General features: G+C 40.3%; 1 protein-coding gene across 1 annotated transcript in view; it reads left to right on the top strand.

The window, feature by feature from the left end:
- Positions 1 to 16,805, top strand: part of gra (granulito) — a 96,577-nt gene that overhangs the window by 58,892 nt on the left and 20,880 nt on the right. Inside the window, exons 4-5 of the mRNA XM_048596065.1 lie at positions 1,594 to 1,729; positions 13,189 to 13,260. Of these exons, the coding sequence (XP_048452022.1) occupies positions 1,594 to 1,729; positions 13,189 to 13,260 (208 nt within the window). The remainder of the gene's footprint in view (positions 1 to 1,593; positions 1,730 to 13,188; positions 13,261 to 16,805) is intronic.

Raw genomic sequence — 16,805 nt, 5'->3', positions numbered from 1 at the left:
ATTATTTTGTGAAGTCAGAATTATGGTGGTAAATAATTGTTTGATGTAGCAGATGATAGTGCTCATTAAGAGTCATTTAAGGCCAATTAAAAGAGACCGACTAGGATATTTCAGTTGGTCTGCAGGTTCCCTCAAGCTACAGGGGTCAGTTTAGGAGCCTGGAGGTGCCTACCTGGTGGCAGGCCAGGGAGGAATGCTCCATGCAGGTCTTGAGGCTTTCTCTGCCTGACTGAATAGGTAGGAGCAATCATAGACACTCTCAGTCATGTCCCATCCAGCAAATTTAGATTTTTAAAAATTTGGTGAGAGAGAATGCCTCTTGGAGCACTCTCACCAATACAGCCTGCTGATCCATTCAAGATGGAAAGCTGCATTCAGACCTCCAACTTCAGAAGCCTGCTTGCCATTCTTAGTTGGTAAACCAGTTCCAGACCAATTAAAGTGGTGCTGCTGTGAAATCAAAATCAATCACACTGTGCACTCGTATCACAGTTTCAAGACTGGAAACTGTCCTGTCCACTGTATCTCACCCCTGGAAAGCATGTCCACAAAGTCTAAATCAGCAGGTGTAAGTTAATATGTTCAATGCTAAATTGTGTGACAAAGGCTGACAAAGCAAGTAAGGAATTAATGAAGAAAGAGATAAAGAAAAGTTTGAAAAATAGGATTTTAATTGCTGCTAAATTTGTTTGAAAAAGCTAAGAAGTGACTCCACACCTTTAAAAAGAATTCCAGTGCCAAAAAGGTTGTTCGGTGCTAATTAAGACTTAGGTCACTCTGTTTAAGACTTAACTATTTTCAGTGTTTAGTGAGTACCTAATTGGTAAATACAACAGCTATATGTACTTTTATTTGAATGCCGAATCTTAGTAAGACACAGTTAAAGGAAAGCTTCTAGAAGAGCAGGACAAGTTGGACAGCAGCTTCCTGACTTTTCATGTATAAGTATGTGTGCAAATGTCTGAAGCTGTTGTCCTATTTCCTTAAAAGTGAGGAAAATCTATTGCCTCACCATTATTTCTGTGGCAAATACTCTGTCATATTATTGTTGAGAGCATTCAAGCTTAATTGTGAGCATCCTGCAAAGGTGTAAATTCCGCTTTATTTGTTATTAAGGTTGTGGTATCACTTGGAAGCTTATCTGAGAAGGCAAAATAGCAATGAACTTTGCAATTGTGTCAACCAAAATGCAAGAGGTTTGTGTCAATGTAGAATTCTAGTCTCTGAAAAATTGGGTGAACCTGTTGTATTTTTGTATACTAAGTTTTCACAGCTACTTTCCTTAATAGTAACGCACAATTTGCCAACTTTATTTTGTTAAAGTCCAAATAGAACAATAGGCCAAGAATATTAGCACATTTAGGAAGATAGGAAATTTGAACTGTCACGAGTGGGAGTGGGAGGTCTAAAGAATTGGACCTGTTGCTGTTAGTAAAGCGAGAGTGAGTGAAATAGTTAGATAAAACAACGTTCTGTGTGATCTCTCTATTTTTTTTCACTGCCTTCCAACTTTGTTTTTCTTCCAGCAGTTCTACAAGTAAATAAACGATACAAACTACTATTATATGTAACCATTGTTTAAAAAATTTGCAGACTATTTCAAGTGGATATGCACAACGGGAAACCAAGTGGAGTGATGTCCCAACCTTTAGAAGCAAGCAAGATCTTAAAGGACAGGAACGACCAATAGAAAGACGTCATTCTGGTCAGGGAGATGGCACAAAGAAGGGTAATTGGATCATTTATATTTCTGGATAGTACAACTGTGAAGAGATCTGTACCGATATAATGTTAAGGAACATCTGCAATAAACTGAATTATCTGCATTCAAGTAGAGCAGATCCCTGTTGAAATGGAAGAACATAAGGAACATTCCCTCAAATCTTCCAATATGGGAAGAGGCCTTTACCATTTCTGATGTGCCTTGGGACTTTGAGGAAATCCCAACATAGGCACATCTGTGGTACCTGTGTGAAAAGTATAAACTTTCAGTTACAGGATTTACTCTCCCCAGATTGCTCTGTGACTGACTAGAGCTATATGGATATGGGCTGTTTGCCCTATACTTAATTTTTTTTTACATGGACGTTTACTTTGGGTTTTCATAGCTGCTCAAATCCTAATGATCAGCTTAACTCCATGACCTCCAGCAACACTCAGTCCCCACATGACTATGTTCATCACCCTGATCACATAGGCAGTGCTCACTACCTAGCCCTCATGAACCCCAGATAGTGCCACATCCTCATGACCTGTGTACTGCCTCCCCAACCAGTTTCTAGACCACAAAGTGCTCACTCAATCCCACATGCATCCTAGACTCAGTTTCCATAATGCATGGCTCCTGCCCAGCTGGTATCAGAATAGGCAGAGTTGTTGGTGGGGTTTTTTTGGGGTTTGGGGAGGAAGAGTTGAAGGGGTGGGGGTTAGAGGGATGGGAGGTCAGAGAGGTTGAGCATCTTCATGAGTTTTGGAGGCAGTGATTACTATGGATGGTTGGGTGAGACCGCAGTGTTAGGTGGATTGATCACTGTCAAAAGGTGAGGTGTGGGTATTCTGTCACTAAACCAAGAAATATCAGCCATGGGATATTGAATACTAACACAGCCTTGGATCATTTTAATGGTGATAATGCAGCATCTATTACCGCTTTCATACAAAGACTTCATGGTTTGATTTCTCCTGTATCCTGCACCGCAAGGGACCAGTTGGATTTTAGGTACACTCCTCCAAAGGAGCCGTTTTGGGAAATGTTGGTGAGAAATGCAGAGCTCGAACCTAATGCAAAAAAGAAGAGTGGAATGGCAATATAATGGGCGATTTCCATTCCTCAGAAGATTTGGTGCCACTGTTAATGATCTTCGTACCATCCATGTCATCCTTTACTGTCTGAATATCGTCTTATTCTTTTCATAACTCAGCCCTTTTACTTATAGTTTAAATTAGATATAGATTAAATTAGATGAAGTTTAATTAACTGAATTTTGTTAAATCATTTACTCTAGAATAAGTGAATGCTTAATGCACTCTTCTCAGTAAGTAGAAAAGTAACCTGCTCCTGAACCAATCATTTATTTGTATATGAAGATGTTAAATGTTATATAATTGGAACAAGTGATATAACAGGACTTTTCATTTTTTGCTTCTTTTAAAGGAGATATAATCAACTCAATTAGACTTTTAATATTTAGATAAAATAGCAGTGACTTGAACTGTATTTGACAAGTCTTAATTTATTTATTAATCACCAATGAAATTACTTAATGACAAAGCAACAGTACTGATGGAGGCTTTCTGGAAAGATGGTCATTAGCAGCAACTTAATTTGGAGCTTGCATCAGGACTGTATGCACGCATCATCCTGATGAAGCTTACTCAGTGGGTATTGCCTGGGAAGTTGAAATTTCCTTGGAAACTACCAAACCTCCACTAAACACCCAGGACTACAGATGCTGATAATCCCAGAGGTGATCCACCATGCTCGCTCACCCTTCCTTCAGCCAATTCAGACCTGACACCCTGCCCAATGGGGTGTGTTTGGCATTGTGCACCTGCCACCCTATCCAACCTAACCCCTGTCATACCTGCCACCCTACTCCTTTCATTCATCTCATTTTACCACCTCTTTCAACTGCTACCCTAAGCCTAATGCCCCTCTGCTCATCGGAGACCGCTTGATCAATGGCTGGTTTGGAGGCTTAGGTTCGTTCCTGGTACCATTCACTATTCCAAGTCAAGGCAAAGTCCAATGACATGGAACGAATCACTCTCGCTCATGCAGTGTAACAAACAGCCAGCGCAAAGGAAACCAGTACAGCAGACAAAACTACTATCTAATACGGAAAACACAGCGACAGAGAAACAAGCTGCTGGTGCCGTCTTTGGCCTGTCAGGGAATGTTCACATTTAAAGGTCATGTCGAATATCATTGTTAACTTCAGCCCTTCCTATTCTTATTGGCATCCACAGTATGCACCACAAGCCTTAATCAGCCCCATTAAAACATATGAAAATGTGTCCTGCACTTGCATTAGGACCATTCCATGAAATTGGGCTACCACAGCACCTGACTCACTGTATGAGAAATTCATTCAGCAATTTATGACACTAACAGATATCAAGGAACCTTGAATCAGAGATAGTAGGAACTGCAGATGCCGGAGAACCCGAGACAACAAGGTGCAGAGCTGGATGAACGAAGGGTCTAGGCCCGAAATGTCAGCCTTTCTGCTCCTATGATGCTGCTTGGCCTGCTGTGTTCATCCAGCTCTGCACCTTGTTGTCAAGGAACCTTCACCTGTGCCATTTAAAGGGCCTTCTTTATATCGAGGTTAGTTGCTGGTTTGTTTTTTTTTTAGGCTCCTGTTTTGTATTTTTGGGTTTTTTTAAAAAATCCATTCCCATAACTAATTTCTGATCCAGAGGTAAAAAAATTGTCATTGCGCCTTTGCTTCCTGCTGCGTGTTTGAGTAAGGGTCCTTTAGGTGTTGGAAGATGAAAATGATCAAACCAAAAATAATGGGAGCAGGAATAACTTGAGTGAGGGAGGAGACAGGCCCTGTGCAAGACGCCACATGGCAGCGTTTCTTGAGGAGCGCTTCTCTTTCCTGAATTACGCTGAAAGATTAATGTATCAGGCCATCAATGAGCTAGTCATCTGCTTATTTCAGTATTTTAATTTCACTTCTTCCTTTGTACAATTTGCACCATTATAAGCAACATTATTTTCATTATCACAGTTATCATTATTATTATTTCTCCATTCCCACCTTTTGAAAATCTAAATCTCAGGTTGAAATAGTCTGGAGCTCCGACCGGACATCTTGATTTGGTTGGTTTGAATTCAACACTGAGGCTAATGGTGTTGTTGCATGTCTGGAATAGTTCCACTATTCTGAACACTGTCTGATGTAGAAAAAGTACTGCCATCCCATATTCATTAAATTTTAATTCTCTCACTTCTTGGCTTGAGTACAAACTATTTCAAATGTCTTCATATTTTGATGATTTATAGCATCACTTGCTGCAGGACCTGCTTACCATAAGCATATGAACTTGTTCAGTTTTAGACTAGCTGTTTTGATTTTAAAGTGATTCTGTAACTCAGTTGTTTTCTCCAAGATACCCAGTGCTGAGTTTTGTTTGGTCAATCTCTAATGTTGAATCTTTTTGGAAACATTGTTTCTCCTTCCATTTCTTTATGCGGTGAGTCTTAAATTTTTTTGGCTATGTCCGAGTTGCGTAAAGCTTTTTGGAAGGTTTTCACTGCGAGGTCTAGCAACTTCTCTCCCCTGTATCACACTGTACCAAACTCACTGAATTAATAACCTACCTTGCTCTAATGGCATCTCAAATCTGATTCCATCCCCATCTTGCTATGTGCTATTCCTAGAACAATTTGCCACTCATGGTCATCCCATTTTTCACTCATGCTGTTTTTAAAAGCCCATTTTACACCTGGATAAGCACTACAGTCTGACGCTGCCCTGTATGGTCCCTGATATTTGCCCTGGACATGGAGATGTGGAAATTGGCACTCTGAAGTTCCTGCTGGATGAATTGTGCAGAGGAGGATGGGTGTTCTCCTCTCTCAGGACCATGAGTGGAGGTTACAATACCTGACCTTGCCAGCCTGATCTGAGGTTTCCATCTGGGTTAAAACAGTCAGAATAATCTTAGCAATCTGGAGTACTATAGAATGAAGGCCAATGACCTTGACTCCATCAGCATAAGTGCAACCTCACACTTGAGAGCTCGCATTCATTCTATCTCTGCAATTGTACCCACTCCCACCAAAGCTCTACCTCTGATTAATGCTTGCACCATGTTCCATCACTTGCTGTCATGCATGCAAACCCCCAACATCACTAACTGTGCATGTCCTCAGCACTGTGTAATCACTCACTCAGAGTACCTCCGCACCTGCACCAAAATTAACAGCTGTGCCTCTCATTTTGATTTAAATACCCTCCTCTTTCATTCTAGCCCACAAAAAGGTAGAGTCTAGGAAGTTGATAAGATGCCTCTTATTCAGCTCTTTGCCCCCTATGTGGAGCGCAGACTGACTCTGAATAGCCCAAATAGCTGATGGACTGTTCTGAGCCCTTGGACTGGTATCAGAGGCTGCCTTTGACTTTACTGTGCTAGGACCACATAAGCGCAGGCTTTCCCCTTGACTTGACTGAAGCCTGCTGACAGCCTAGACTATCTTTCTTTCATTGTGCTTGCAGTAAACAACCATGCAAAATTGAAGTAATGACCCTTATATATCTGGCTGAAAGACCAACATGCAAAAAGGCAAGTCAGGGATTCTGTGAGCATCTGAATGAGCTGAGTGGGTGTGCATTGTAACAGTGAACAGAGAGCACAGAGATGCAGCTTGATCAAGTCCATGAGCTTGGTGTGCACCTGCGCACTGAATCCTTGCTGCAGTGTTACACTGATAGTTGTTGTTACAGCATTTATGTGCAGAAGCATACTTGGATTGGAGATGTGCTATGAGGATTGTTAGAGGCTGGCAATGATAATGGATGTGGGGTGTGTGTGACCGATGCCCATGGTGCATGCCTGAGATGTTGGTGACCAGTGTCCCACAGGGTTACTTGGAACAAGTGGTAAGCTGAATTCATCAGGTACCCACTATAACTTTCTTATCACATTTTCTCACCATCTAATTTGTTTGGTGAGTTTGGTAAGATAGAAAGCTGAAAAGTAATGAAGTGAGTTAGGCCATCAACAAGGTTTTTAACAAGTAATAATCCTCCTCAATTAGCAACTCACCACTGATCCTCATGAGAGACTCACACTGTTTGAGAAAAGTATAAAAGTTGGCTTGAGTCACTCCAATTATCAAGATAGACCACACTGGAATTCTCTTTGACCTCATCCAGGAATGTGTTCAACATAAGAAAACATAAGAACTAGGAGCAGGAGTAGGCCGTCTGGCCCTTCAAGCCTGCTCCGCCATTCAATAAGATCATGGCTGATCCTTTCGTGGACTCAGATCCACTTACCCGCGTTCTCACCGTATCCCTTAATTCCTTTATTGTTCAAAAAAAATCTACCTTTTTTTTAAAAACATTTACTGAAATAGCGTCAACTACTTCACTGGGCAAGGAATTCCATAGATTAACAACCCTCTGGGTGAAGAAATTCCTTCTCAGTTCAGTCCTAAATCTGCTCCCTCTAATCTTGAGGCTATGCCCTCTTGTCCTAGCTTCATCTGCCAGTGGAAACATCCTCTCTACTTCTATCTTATCTATTCCCTTCATAATTTTATATGTTTCTATAAGATCCCCCCTCACTTATTGTCTTGTATTTCAACTGCTTGAACTTTTCTATTGCTGCATGATTTCCATTTCTCTGAATTTTATTTCCCTTTTTCAGGATTTTTTTTTCCTTTGCTTTTGAGGTAATGAAGGTACTGTTTACTTACAACATTTTTGCAATATTCTCAACTGGTCACAATTATAGCATTCAACTCTTCCCATTAGATACTTGTGTTTATGAATCTGTTTGGAGTCACATTTTGTACAGTTTGGTATGCTGATTCACATTATTTGACATTTTGATAGACTTTTGGGATGATAATGACCCCACCTTGGGGCCATTCTTTCCGGCTATGTTAGAAGGGCTCTTGATGTTTCCTCAAGTTGCTGACCAATTTGGATCCTGACTTCTCCCTGCATAGTGAATTGGGTTTTGCATTCCAATATGGCGTCCTCCTGGAGGTGAGGAAAGTCTGATGACTTATTCCTCAAACTGATTATTCGATGCTTTCTAATTAGTTCATCCTTCAAAAGTTCTATACCCTCAATGTGATAGTCTGTATGGCATGTTTGCAAATGCATTGAAAAGGCTTCTGGTGATTCTCTAAAACACTCTGATCACTGATGTGATCTATGATAAATCTCATCGTTCTAACACGGAATTTGCTGCCAACTTAAAAATGTGTTTATTGCTTTAAGCAATCCAGCATACTCCAATACTTTATTTCACACTTTGTCATAGCAGGATATCATCAGTTTTTGGATTAAAAGTATATGAAAACCTATTGACTAGATAGCATTGCTCCCTCACATGTAAGCTTGATGCAGTTCTATACTATTGAAACTGCCACTTACACAGCTCCCACTTCTAGGCTGAAATGGACCTCTGCATTTTTGAATAATTAAGGTTATGGCATGTTTAATTGACCTGATGGTACCTGAATTTTTCCTCCTTACTATTTGAAAGGGGAAAGGTTGAGAAACAGTTCAAGTACAAGCTGCTCAAACTGTTTAGGAACAATATGTTGACACTAAATAAAAACTGAAAGAACTGTGGATTCTGTAAATCAGGAACAAAAAGAAGTTGCTGGAAAAACTGAGCAGGTCTGGCAGCATCTTTGGGGAAAAAAAAATCTGAGTTAATGATTTGGGTCCGGTGACCCTTCCTTAGAACTGATGGTAACTGGGAAAATGTCAGTTCATATGCAGAAAATAGGGAGGCGGGGATGGGGTGGGGAGCAAATGATAGGATAGAGCCCGAAGAGAGAGAGAAGAGCAGTTGGATAGACAAAGGAGTTGATAACGATCTGGCTAGGAGGGTGAATAGTTGTTAATGGGGACTGTTAGTGACTAAAAATAGGTATTGTGTAATGGCAGGCTATGTGACAATTCGGCCTGGCGTGTGGGGTAGGGGGTTAGGACATGGGAAAGTTTAGGCCCTAAAATTATTCAAGTCGATATTGAGTACAGTGGGCTGCAGGGTCCCCAAGCAGAAAATGAGGAGGTGTTGTTCTTCCAGCTTAAGTTGAGCTTCACTGGAACACTGCAGCAAGCCAGAGACAGATGTTGGCCAGGGAACAAGGTGGTGTGTTAAAGTGGCAGGGAACAGGTAGCTCAGGGTCTTTTTTGTGAGCAGCACATAGATGTTCTGTGAAGCAATCACCTAGCCTATGCTTAGTTTCCCCAGTGTAGAGGAGACCACATTGTGAGCAGCAGATACAGTAGACTAGATTGTGGGAAGCGCAGGTGAAGTGCTGCTTCACCTGGAAGCTATGTTTGGGCCCTTGGATACTGGGGAGGGAGGACCGTAAATGGGCAGGTGGTGCACCTTTGCCAGTTGCAGGGGAAAGTGATGTGGGGGTGTGGTGGTTTTGGGAGTGAAGGAAGAGTGCACTGGGGTGTCCCGGAAGGCCTATGGAAAAGGTTCCAATGGAAGGTAGACAAGGGAGGGAAGGGGAATATGTGTCTGGTGGTGGCATCTCACTGGAGGTGGTGGAAGTGGAGTCTGAAGATCTTCTGGATGTGGATGCTGGTGGCATGGTAGATAAGGAACCCTATTGCTGTTGCGGGAGGCAAGAGAAAGGGTGAGGGTGGAAGTGCGGGAGATGGGTCGGACCTGGTTGAGGGCCCTGTCAACAACGGTGCTGGGGAATCCTCGGTTGAGGAAGAAGGTGGACATTGCGGAGGCTGCCTTATCGAAGTTGGCCTCTTCTGAACATATGTGACGGAGATGGGGGAACTGAGAGAATGGGATGGAGTCTTTACAGGAAGCAGAGTGTGAGGATGTATTGTCCAGATGATCTTCTGGATGTGGATTCTGGTGGGATGATAGGTAAAGACAAGGGGAACCCTATCGCTATAGCTATATAGGCCCAACAAGTCCAACCGACTCTCTGAAGAACGTACAACCCAGACTCATGCCCCCTACCCTATCCCTGTAACCCTGTATTTCCCATGGCTAATCTACCTCACATACACATACACATACTTGGACAGTGGGCAATGTTAGCATAGCCAATCCACCTAACTGCACATCTTTATGTTATGGGAGGAAACCTGAGCACCCGGCAGAAACCCACACACATGCATGTGGAGAATGTGCATACTCCACACAGATAGTTTCCCACGGCTGGAATTGAACCCAGGTCGCTGGTGCTGTGAGGCAGCAGCACTAACCATTAAGCTACTGTGCTGCCCCATGTGCTTGAATAAAGCTATTGAACAAAGGAACTCTAATCTAATTTAATCACTGTGGGTACAGAGGAAGAATATTCTATCACTTCTTTTGTTTAAGCATTCCAATTCTGTATTTTTCCTTTCTAGGCTATTGATTTGTAGCTACACTTTGAAATGTTTTGAGGTTCTTTTCCTGCCCCTTATAGTCTTTCCACTGTGCAGCTTCCTAATTTAAGTCTTTCCCTGTCTTCAGAATTTTCACGTTTGCGCTTGGTCCCTTGGATTCTTCTTTAATCTTCAGACACTGGCTCTTTCCCCCAGCTTCCAATATTCCTTATCTTGTGCTTCAACTCATAATTTCTGCCTGCACATTGAGATACCAGTCTTGAGTATCTCATGCTGTGGGCATTTAGGAGTACAATATTCTTGATGCTGCTTGTTCCTTATCTCCTAAGTACAGGTCTTCAATTCCTTATATACTGTAACATTCCTTTACTTATCTCACAACCACCACCTACAGGACAACCAAGTATGGGCAATAATTATTGGCCCAGCCAGCAAAGACATCTAAGTGAATTATTTTTAAAATACTGTACATAGGTACTATACTAGAGAGCTGTATTTGAGAATCAAACAGCTGTCTCTCATTTTTGTGGATTGGTTTAATCTCTTCTGTATATTAATCTCATTGTACCACATGCTACATGCCTTTTGTATCATTAAGAACCAACCTTTTACCAACATTTGGGCAGCAAAGAGTACGCAGAAGGAGCAGCAGTGTGAAGACCAGTAAAAGCGGGACCATCTTTGACCACAAGTACACCTGAGCTTAAAAAAGCTTATTTAAGAACACCTCACATAAACCATTCTTAGTTCCAACCCCATATGAGGAAGAAAACCTTAAGATCTTAGAAAAAAGCTAGTGCTGAAAGTGAAAAAGCAGTTTTGCTGTCAGCTCACTATTAGTAACAAATGTTTCTATACTCTAATTTGTGAATTCTCAGAAAAGCTACACTTGGTAAAAATATTCATGTAACTCCTACTCAAAGTTGCATATGAAAATTGCCTACTAGTGCATTATTATAAATTTATTTCCCTTTCTATAGGTATGCTTCAGAAAGGTACTTCAGGCTGTACTATGTTTTGGTCATGTGTGCACATGGCATGACGCACATTTCTCAATCTCCACCCTCCCTCAACCCCTGTTCAAGTATTAGCTCAAAAGCATCCTAACTGAGGAATTTAGAGGAAGAGTTCAGGGCTAGTGCTCCGAGTAAGATACAGCACAGCAGATACACCTTTTTGAACATCAAGCATTGATGAAGGCAGCAGAAAGTATGCAAAGAATCTGTTGTTGATGGTAGCTCAGGTGGAGTGGTCTCCAACATCTAGACGATCAGACCAGTCCTTCATAATGCCTGCATGGGTACTAGAAAGCATACAGATCCAATCTGTCATTGCATGTGTTGCAGTATGAAACAGATTGATGTTTGGGTCACCAGGATCTCGTAAACACTCAGTTGGGATATCTCCCAACTTGCACAGGCATCTGGGTGAGGGATGCTGCATGGCCAAGTGCAAAGTGGAGTCAGCGATAGCAGCTGCCTAGTCCCAAGGCTGAATGGTTAAAAGCCCACCTCAATTCTCTGGACTTTGTCACAGTTATGTTATTAAACATTAAGTCCATTTGCTCTCAGCCTTACAACCACTGTTCACACCCCATCCACATCAACTCATGACAATTTATCCCCCTCCACGTGGTCAAATATTCTGTTGTATCCTCAGTGTTAACCCATACACCCCATTCATTCCCAAGAGCTGTCATGCCCCTTTGCCAATTTAGTGCAATCTTTGCTAACCATTGCCTCTACCCATCATTCTCTGCTGTTACTACTGACCATGTTAACCCAACCATTATCCAACATGGGCGAATTTGGAAGCCACAGTGAAATGATAGAAATTAAAAAAAAATATGAGCAGGAGTAGACAATTTAGCCCTTCATGTCTGGCCTGGCATTCAATATGTTCATGGCTGATTATCCAACTCAGCAAACTGTTTGCCCCAACTTTCTCTCCATACCCTCTGAACACTTATCCATAAGAACTATATCTAACCCCTTGGAAACATTAAATATTCTGGCTTCAATGATTTTCTATGGCAGAAAATTCCAATATGCTCACTACTCTCTGGGTAAAGAAATTTCTCCTCATGTCAGTCCTAATTATCTATTACACACCACTATACAATACGAAACACTGCCTCATGAAAGCCCATTCAATACGTTAAAATCTCCTAAAAGAAACAATTGTGTTAAGAATCCTACAAAGGCAGCTAAACATTTAAAAATCTTTTGGAATTGCCAAACCTTGCACTTAAAGGCCACCACTGTGATAATGACAGGGTGCACAAGCAATCAAGTGGTAAAAATTGCTATAATAATAGCATTTGGGATTATGTCAACAGACATGACAATTATACTTTTCCCCCCAAATACACAGGTATACACTGTCTATACATTTTGGGAAAATGTCAATGAATTTAAATAATTTAACACCTTTAACATCTTTTTGACACTTTATGAGCACTTGTGAGCATTACTCCAAAGCTCATCAGTCATTCATTGTAGGATAAGACCCTTGTGCCGGTGGAATCAGGAGCCTATTTGAGTATTATTTGAATTCAGTATTGAATTCAAATGACTTTGTTGGATTTGGGTTTCATCAACGAGAGAGTCATTCTGCCAGCAGTAAAATTGGATCTTTTGGAAAAGGGGCCAGAATTTCAGGTCTTAATTTTCCAGCTGTAGGAATTTCACAAGTCCATGAAAATCAAGGCCTAAGAATCTGATTGCACTGAATTAGAATGCAGAACAACTCTTGTAAAGATAACTAAATATGTTTCAGCAAGTGGTGTGAATGTTATATTTGAGTTGCCTGCAAGATTTAAGTTATATGCATGTTGGCATTTCTACATAGAGGTATGGATATCAGTGCCATATAATTGGTTGAGAAGTAAGAAAAAGGCAGAGCAGAATTTTTAGCAGAAAAAGAAGAGGAAGGGGGTTGGTTTGAGTCAGGTATACGATTGAAATCCGTAAAAATCTTTTTTCCTGGTCCAAACCTGCCTCCAACTTAGCAATTTACAACTTTAAGCGAGGCCAGAAGTTAACTGGACAGCTAACCTGCTTGAAGGAGGCGGATTAGAACTTTAAATAACGAGGCTATGAACTTCATTGCTCTTCAGGTTTTCAAGTTGAATTCTGGCATCAGGCAACCTGGCAGCTTTATCGAGGCGAGGACTTTGTGGATTCAGGAGGTAAGTGCCTTTGCACCTACCTCCTGGATCCAGGTTCCCAACTCTGAAGCTCCTACGATTGGGCAACTTCACCAAATTATTTGATGCCATCATGAGGCCTCTGATCCCTTTCCATTACCAGGACCCAAGTCCCAGACCCAGCACACATCCTCCAAAGTCTGATTGCCTCTCCAATATTTGAAACCTCTGATCTCTCTCCCTCAAGCTATGAGTTCCACCCCCACCACGCAGCTTCTTGAAAATTGCAGCTAACCCAAATGACCTAATCAATTGTCCACCTTCTTGTTCCCCATATGCAATCGTTAATTCCCTCTCCTCCCATAAAGCATGCTGCCCGTACTAATTTCCTATTTTGATAGACAAGGAAGTTGAAGGTTATGGAGAAAAATGGAGTTGAGAATGGTGCAGCAGGCTGGAAAGGCCATGTAACATTCTTCTGACTCTAACCCCTATGCTCTTATGACCCATGTTCCTCTAATTAGTCTGCTGCTACAGTCTTCACTGAGAGATTCTATGCCCAGTTCAAGGTTCTGCCTGTCCATCAGGCTGGATGTCCAGGTAGGGAACAAATTAATAGTATCATAAACTGTGGATTTACAGCTTCTTTTAGTGCCTAGTGGGATCCTGAATTGATAATTTTCCACAATTTTCTGATCAATTTGTTCATTGCATGTCAGGTGTTTCCTAAAATGTTTTCTAAAATATCTTGAATTATAATTTTACAAATTCCTCATAATTGAAGTCAAGTTCTGATTCATTTAAAAAAGCATTGGAGGTCCTCCAGGATCTCCATAATGTTGCTACGGTGAAATTCAAAAGAATGCATGAATGCATGCAAGATTAGCAACCCTTAAGACATTCTGTAGGTTAATTTCAGAATGTTTGCAGCTAGGTTGTTAACTGGTGTTTCAGTAATTCAATGTTTGATGGTTATTTTGGATGATCAAAACTAATCATTCTCAATATTGTTCTCAATAGTGTCCTGAAATTTTGCAAAGGTATCATGATCCCTGTTTCCAGAGGACAGTTTGTTTGCCCAGGGCCCATTCTGAGACAAGGCCCGTAACAGCCGTCATAGAGAAAACTGTCTTGGACTTCTTTGTGGAGAGAAAAGCCTAACAAAAATGTAGGGGATAAGGGCTGAGATGAAGGGAACAATATGACAGTGCACTAACTGATTGCACAACAACTAAAAACAGATTTGGACAAGGATGAAGTCGAGAGTTTAAAAGTCATAATACATTAAATGAATAAGGTCCATGCAAATAAAGTTGTAAAAGTAAAATTAAAAGCAGTTTCTCTGAAAGCACTTAGTACGTCCAGTAAGAGAAGTGTATTAATAGCACAAATAAAAGTAAACAGTTTAGATCTAGTCAGTATTAGAGATATAATTACAAGTTGACCAAGGGAAATAACGACACAACATTTTTCAAAAAGACAGATGGAATGGAAGAGGAGGAGATGTAACCCTGATTATTAAGGATAACATCAGGACAGTAATAAGAACTTTAAAAAAAGGTTTTGCTACAGAAGATCAGGTGTGTGGTAAGAATGACAGTGGCGAGAAAATGCAGGTGGAAGTAATTTATATTCCTGATGTAAGTGTACTAACACTGTTGGACAGAATCAAACAAAAAGTAATTTGTTACAATCTTGTTACCAAGATAATGTAATAATTTTGGAATACTTCAATCTTCATATAGACTGGATCCATCAAATTGACAAAGGTGATTTGGAAGATTAATTTGCAGAATGTTTTTGAGAGGTATCCTGGGACGATATATTGTGGAACCAACTTGAGATGAAGCTATCTTAGGTGTCCAATTGTTGAATTGGACAGTGGTTCTAGTAACTTAGCAGTTAAGTAGATACTGAGGAAATGATGATAGTTCAATTGAATTCCATTTTAAGTTTAAGAGTGGCATACTGCAGTACTAAATAAGATACTAATTAAGGTTGTTTGTGTAAATAAATTAAAAGGTTTGGCAATAAATAAAGTTGGAAACATTTAAAGAAACCATTCAGAATGTTCAACAAAAATACATTCTATTAAAAAGAAAAACTCAGCAAAAAAAGAACTGTCTCAGGTTCCTTGAGAGTTGTAGGGAAGTATTATGTTCAAAGAAGAGATATTTAATGTGTCAAAGTGTAAGAGTAAGCCTGAGAATTGGAAGCATTTAGAAACCATCAAAATGTCATTAAAAAGTCAGAAAATAAAGGAGAAAAGTAGTGGGCAAACTAGCCAGCAACTTAAGAATTGATTGTAAGAGCTTTTACAGGCTCTACAAGGAAGGAAATTTCTAAAGTAAAAAATAGTTTTTTTTGGAAACGGCGAGAAGAGAAATTATTACAGGGACTAAAAAAAATGGCAGAGACGTTGAATAAATATTTTGTGTCTGGTCTTCTCAGTAAAAGATAGAAATTAGTGGGGAAATGGGATGGTGGTAACCAAGCAGCCAACAAGAATAAAAAATTTAAGCTAATTAACATGAGAAAAAGAAAATCGAGAAAGTTTAAGGAGTTAAAATCTGACACATTCCCATTACTTGATGGCTCGTATCCCTACAGTTCTAAAGACTTAAATGCAGTGATAGTTGATGTGCTGGTTATGATTTTCCAAAATTATAGATTCTAGCACAATACGAGCAATTGAAAGTTAGCAAATATAATTGGAAAAGGCAGCAATAGGAGACATGAGGAGAAATATTTTCCTGTGGTGCGTGGTTAAGATCCAGAACATACTGCCTCATAGTATTGTAAAGGTAGGTTCAATTGGGTCATTCAAGAGGGAATTAGGTTATTATCTGAAAAGGACGTAAATTGAATTATAAGAAAAACAGAGGAATGGCATCAATTGGATTACTAAACCAGAAAGTCAGATGAGACATCACAGACTGAATGGTCTTCTATGTGATTTGATGATACAGCACCTTTTATTCGGGAAAGAATTAAGGTAGAAGACAGGGAATGAAAACCACTTAACCTGACATTAGAAAAATGCTGGAATTAATTGCTAATGTACTTAGAAAATCATCTCATGGTCACAGTCAGTATGGTTTTTTGGAAGACAAATTACTTTTGACAAATTTATTAGAGTCTTGAGGAAGTAATAAGTCAAGAAAGATGAGGGTAGCCAGTAGATACTTGGATTTCCAAATGAAATTTGGTAATGTGCTGTAACCAAAGTTTATGTAAAGATAATGCTCTTGGAGCTTAGGTAATATACTAGCACGTACTGACTTTTGGTTAACAGGCAAGAAGCAAAGAGTAAGGATAAAGGGGGGCATTTTCAAGTTGACAGGCTAGTTCTAGTGAGTGCTGTAAGGAGGACTACAGGGGTTTCAACTACTTGCAATCCGTATCGATACTTTTGGTATATTCACCTAAGGCAATATATCTGTGGTTGTTGAAGATACAAAACTGGGGGTTTGTAAGCTTCGCGAAGGACTCAGAGGCTACATGCAGAATTATTCTAGTTAGGTGATTGGGTAGCAAGATGTCAGGTCAAGGTTAATGTGGGGAAATGTGAGATTATTTGCATTTGC

The sequence above is a fragment of the Rhincodon typus genome, chromosome 4, assembly GCF_021869965.1.
Source record: "Rhincodon typus isolate 14 chromosome 4, sRhiTyp1.1, whole genome shotgun sequence".
Lineage (NCBI taxonomy): Eukaryota > Metazoa > Chordata > Chondrichthyes > Orectolobiformes > Rhincodontidae > Rhincodon > Rhincodon typus.
This window is presented reverse-complemented; position numbering and strand designations above follow the sequence as displayed.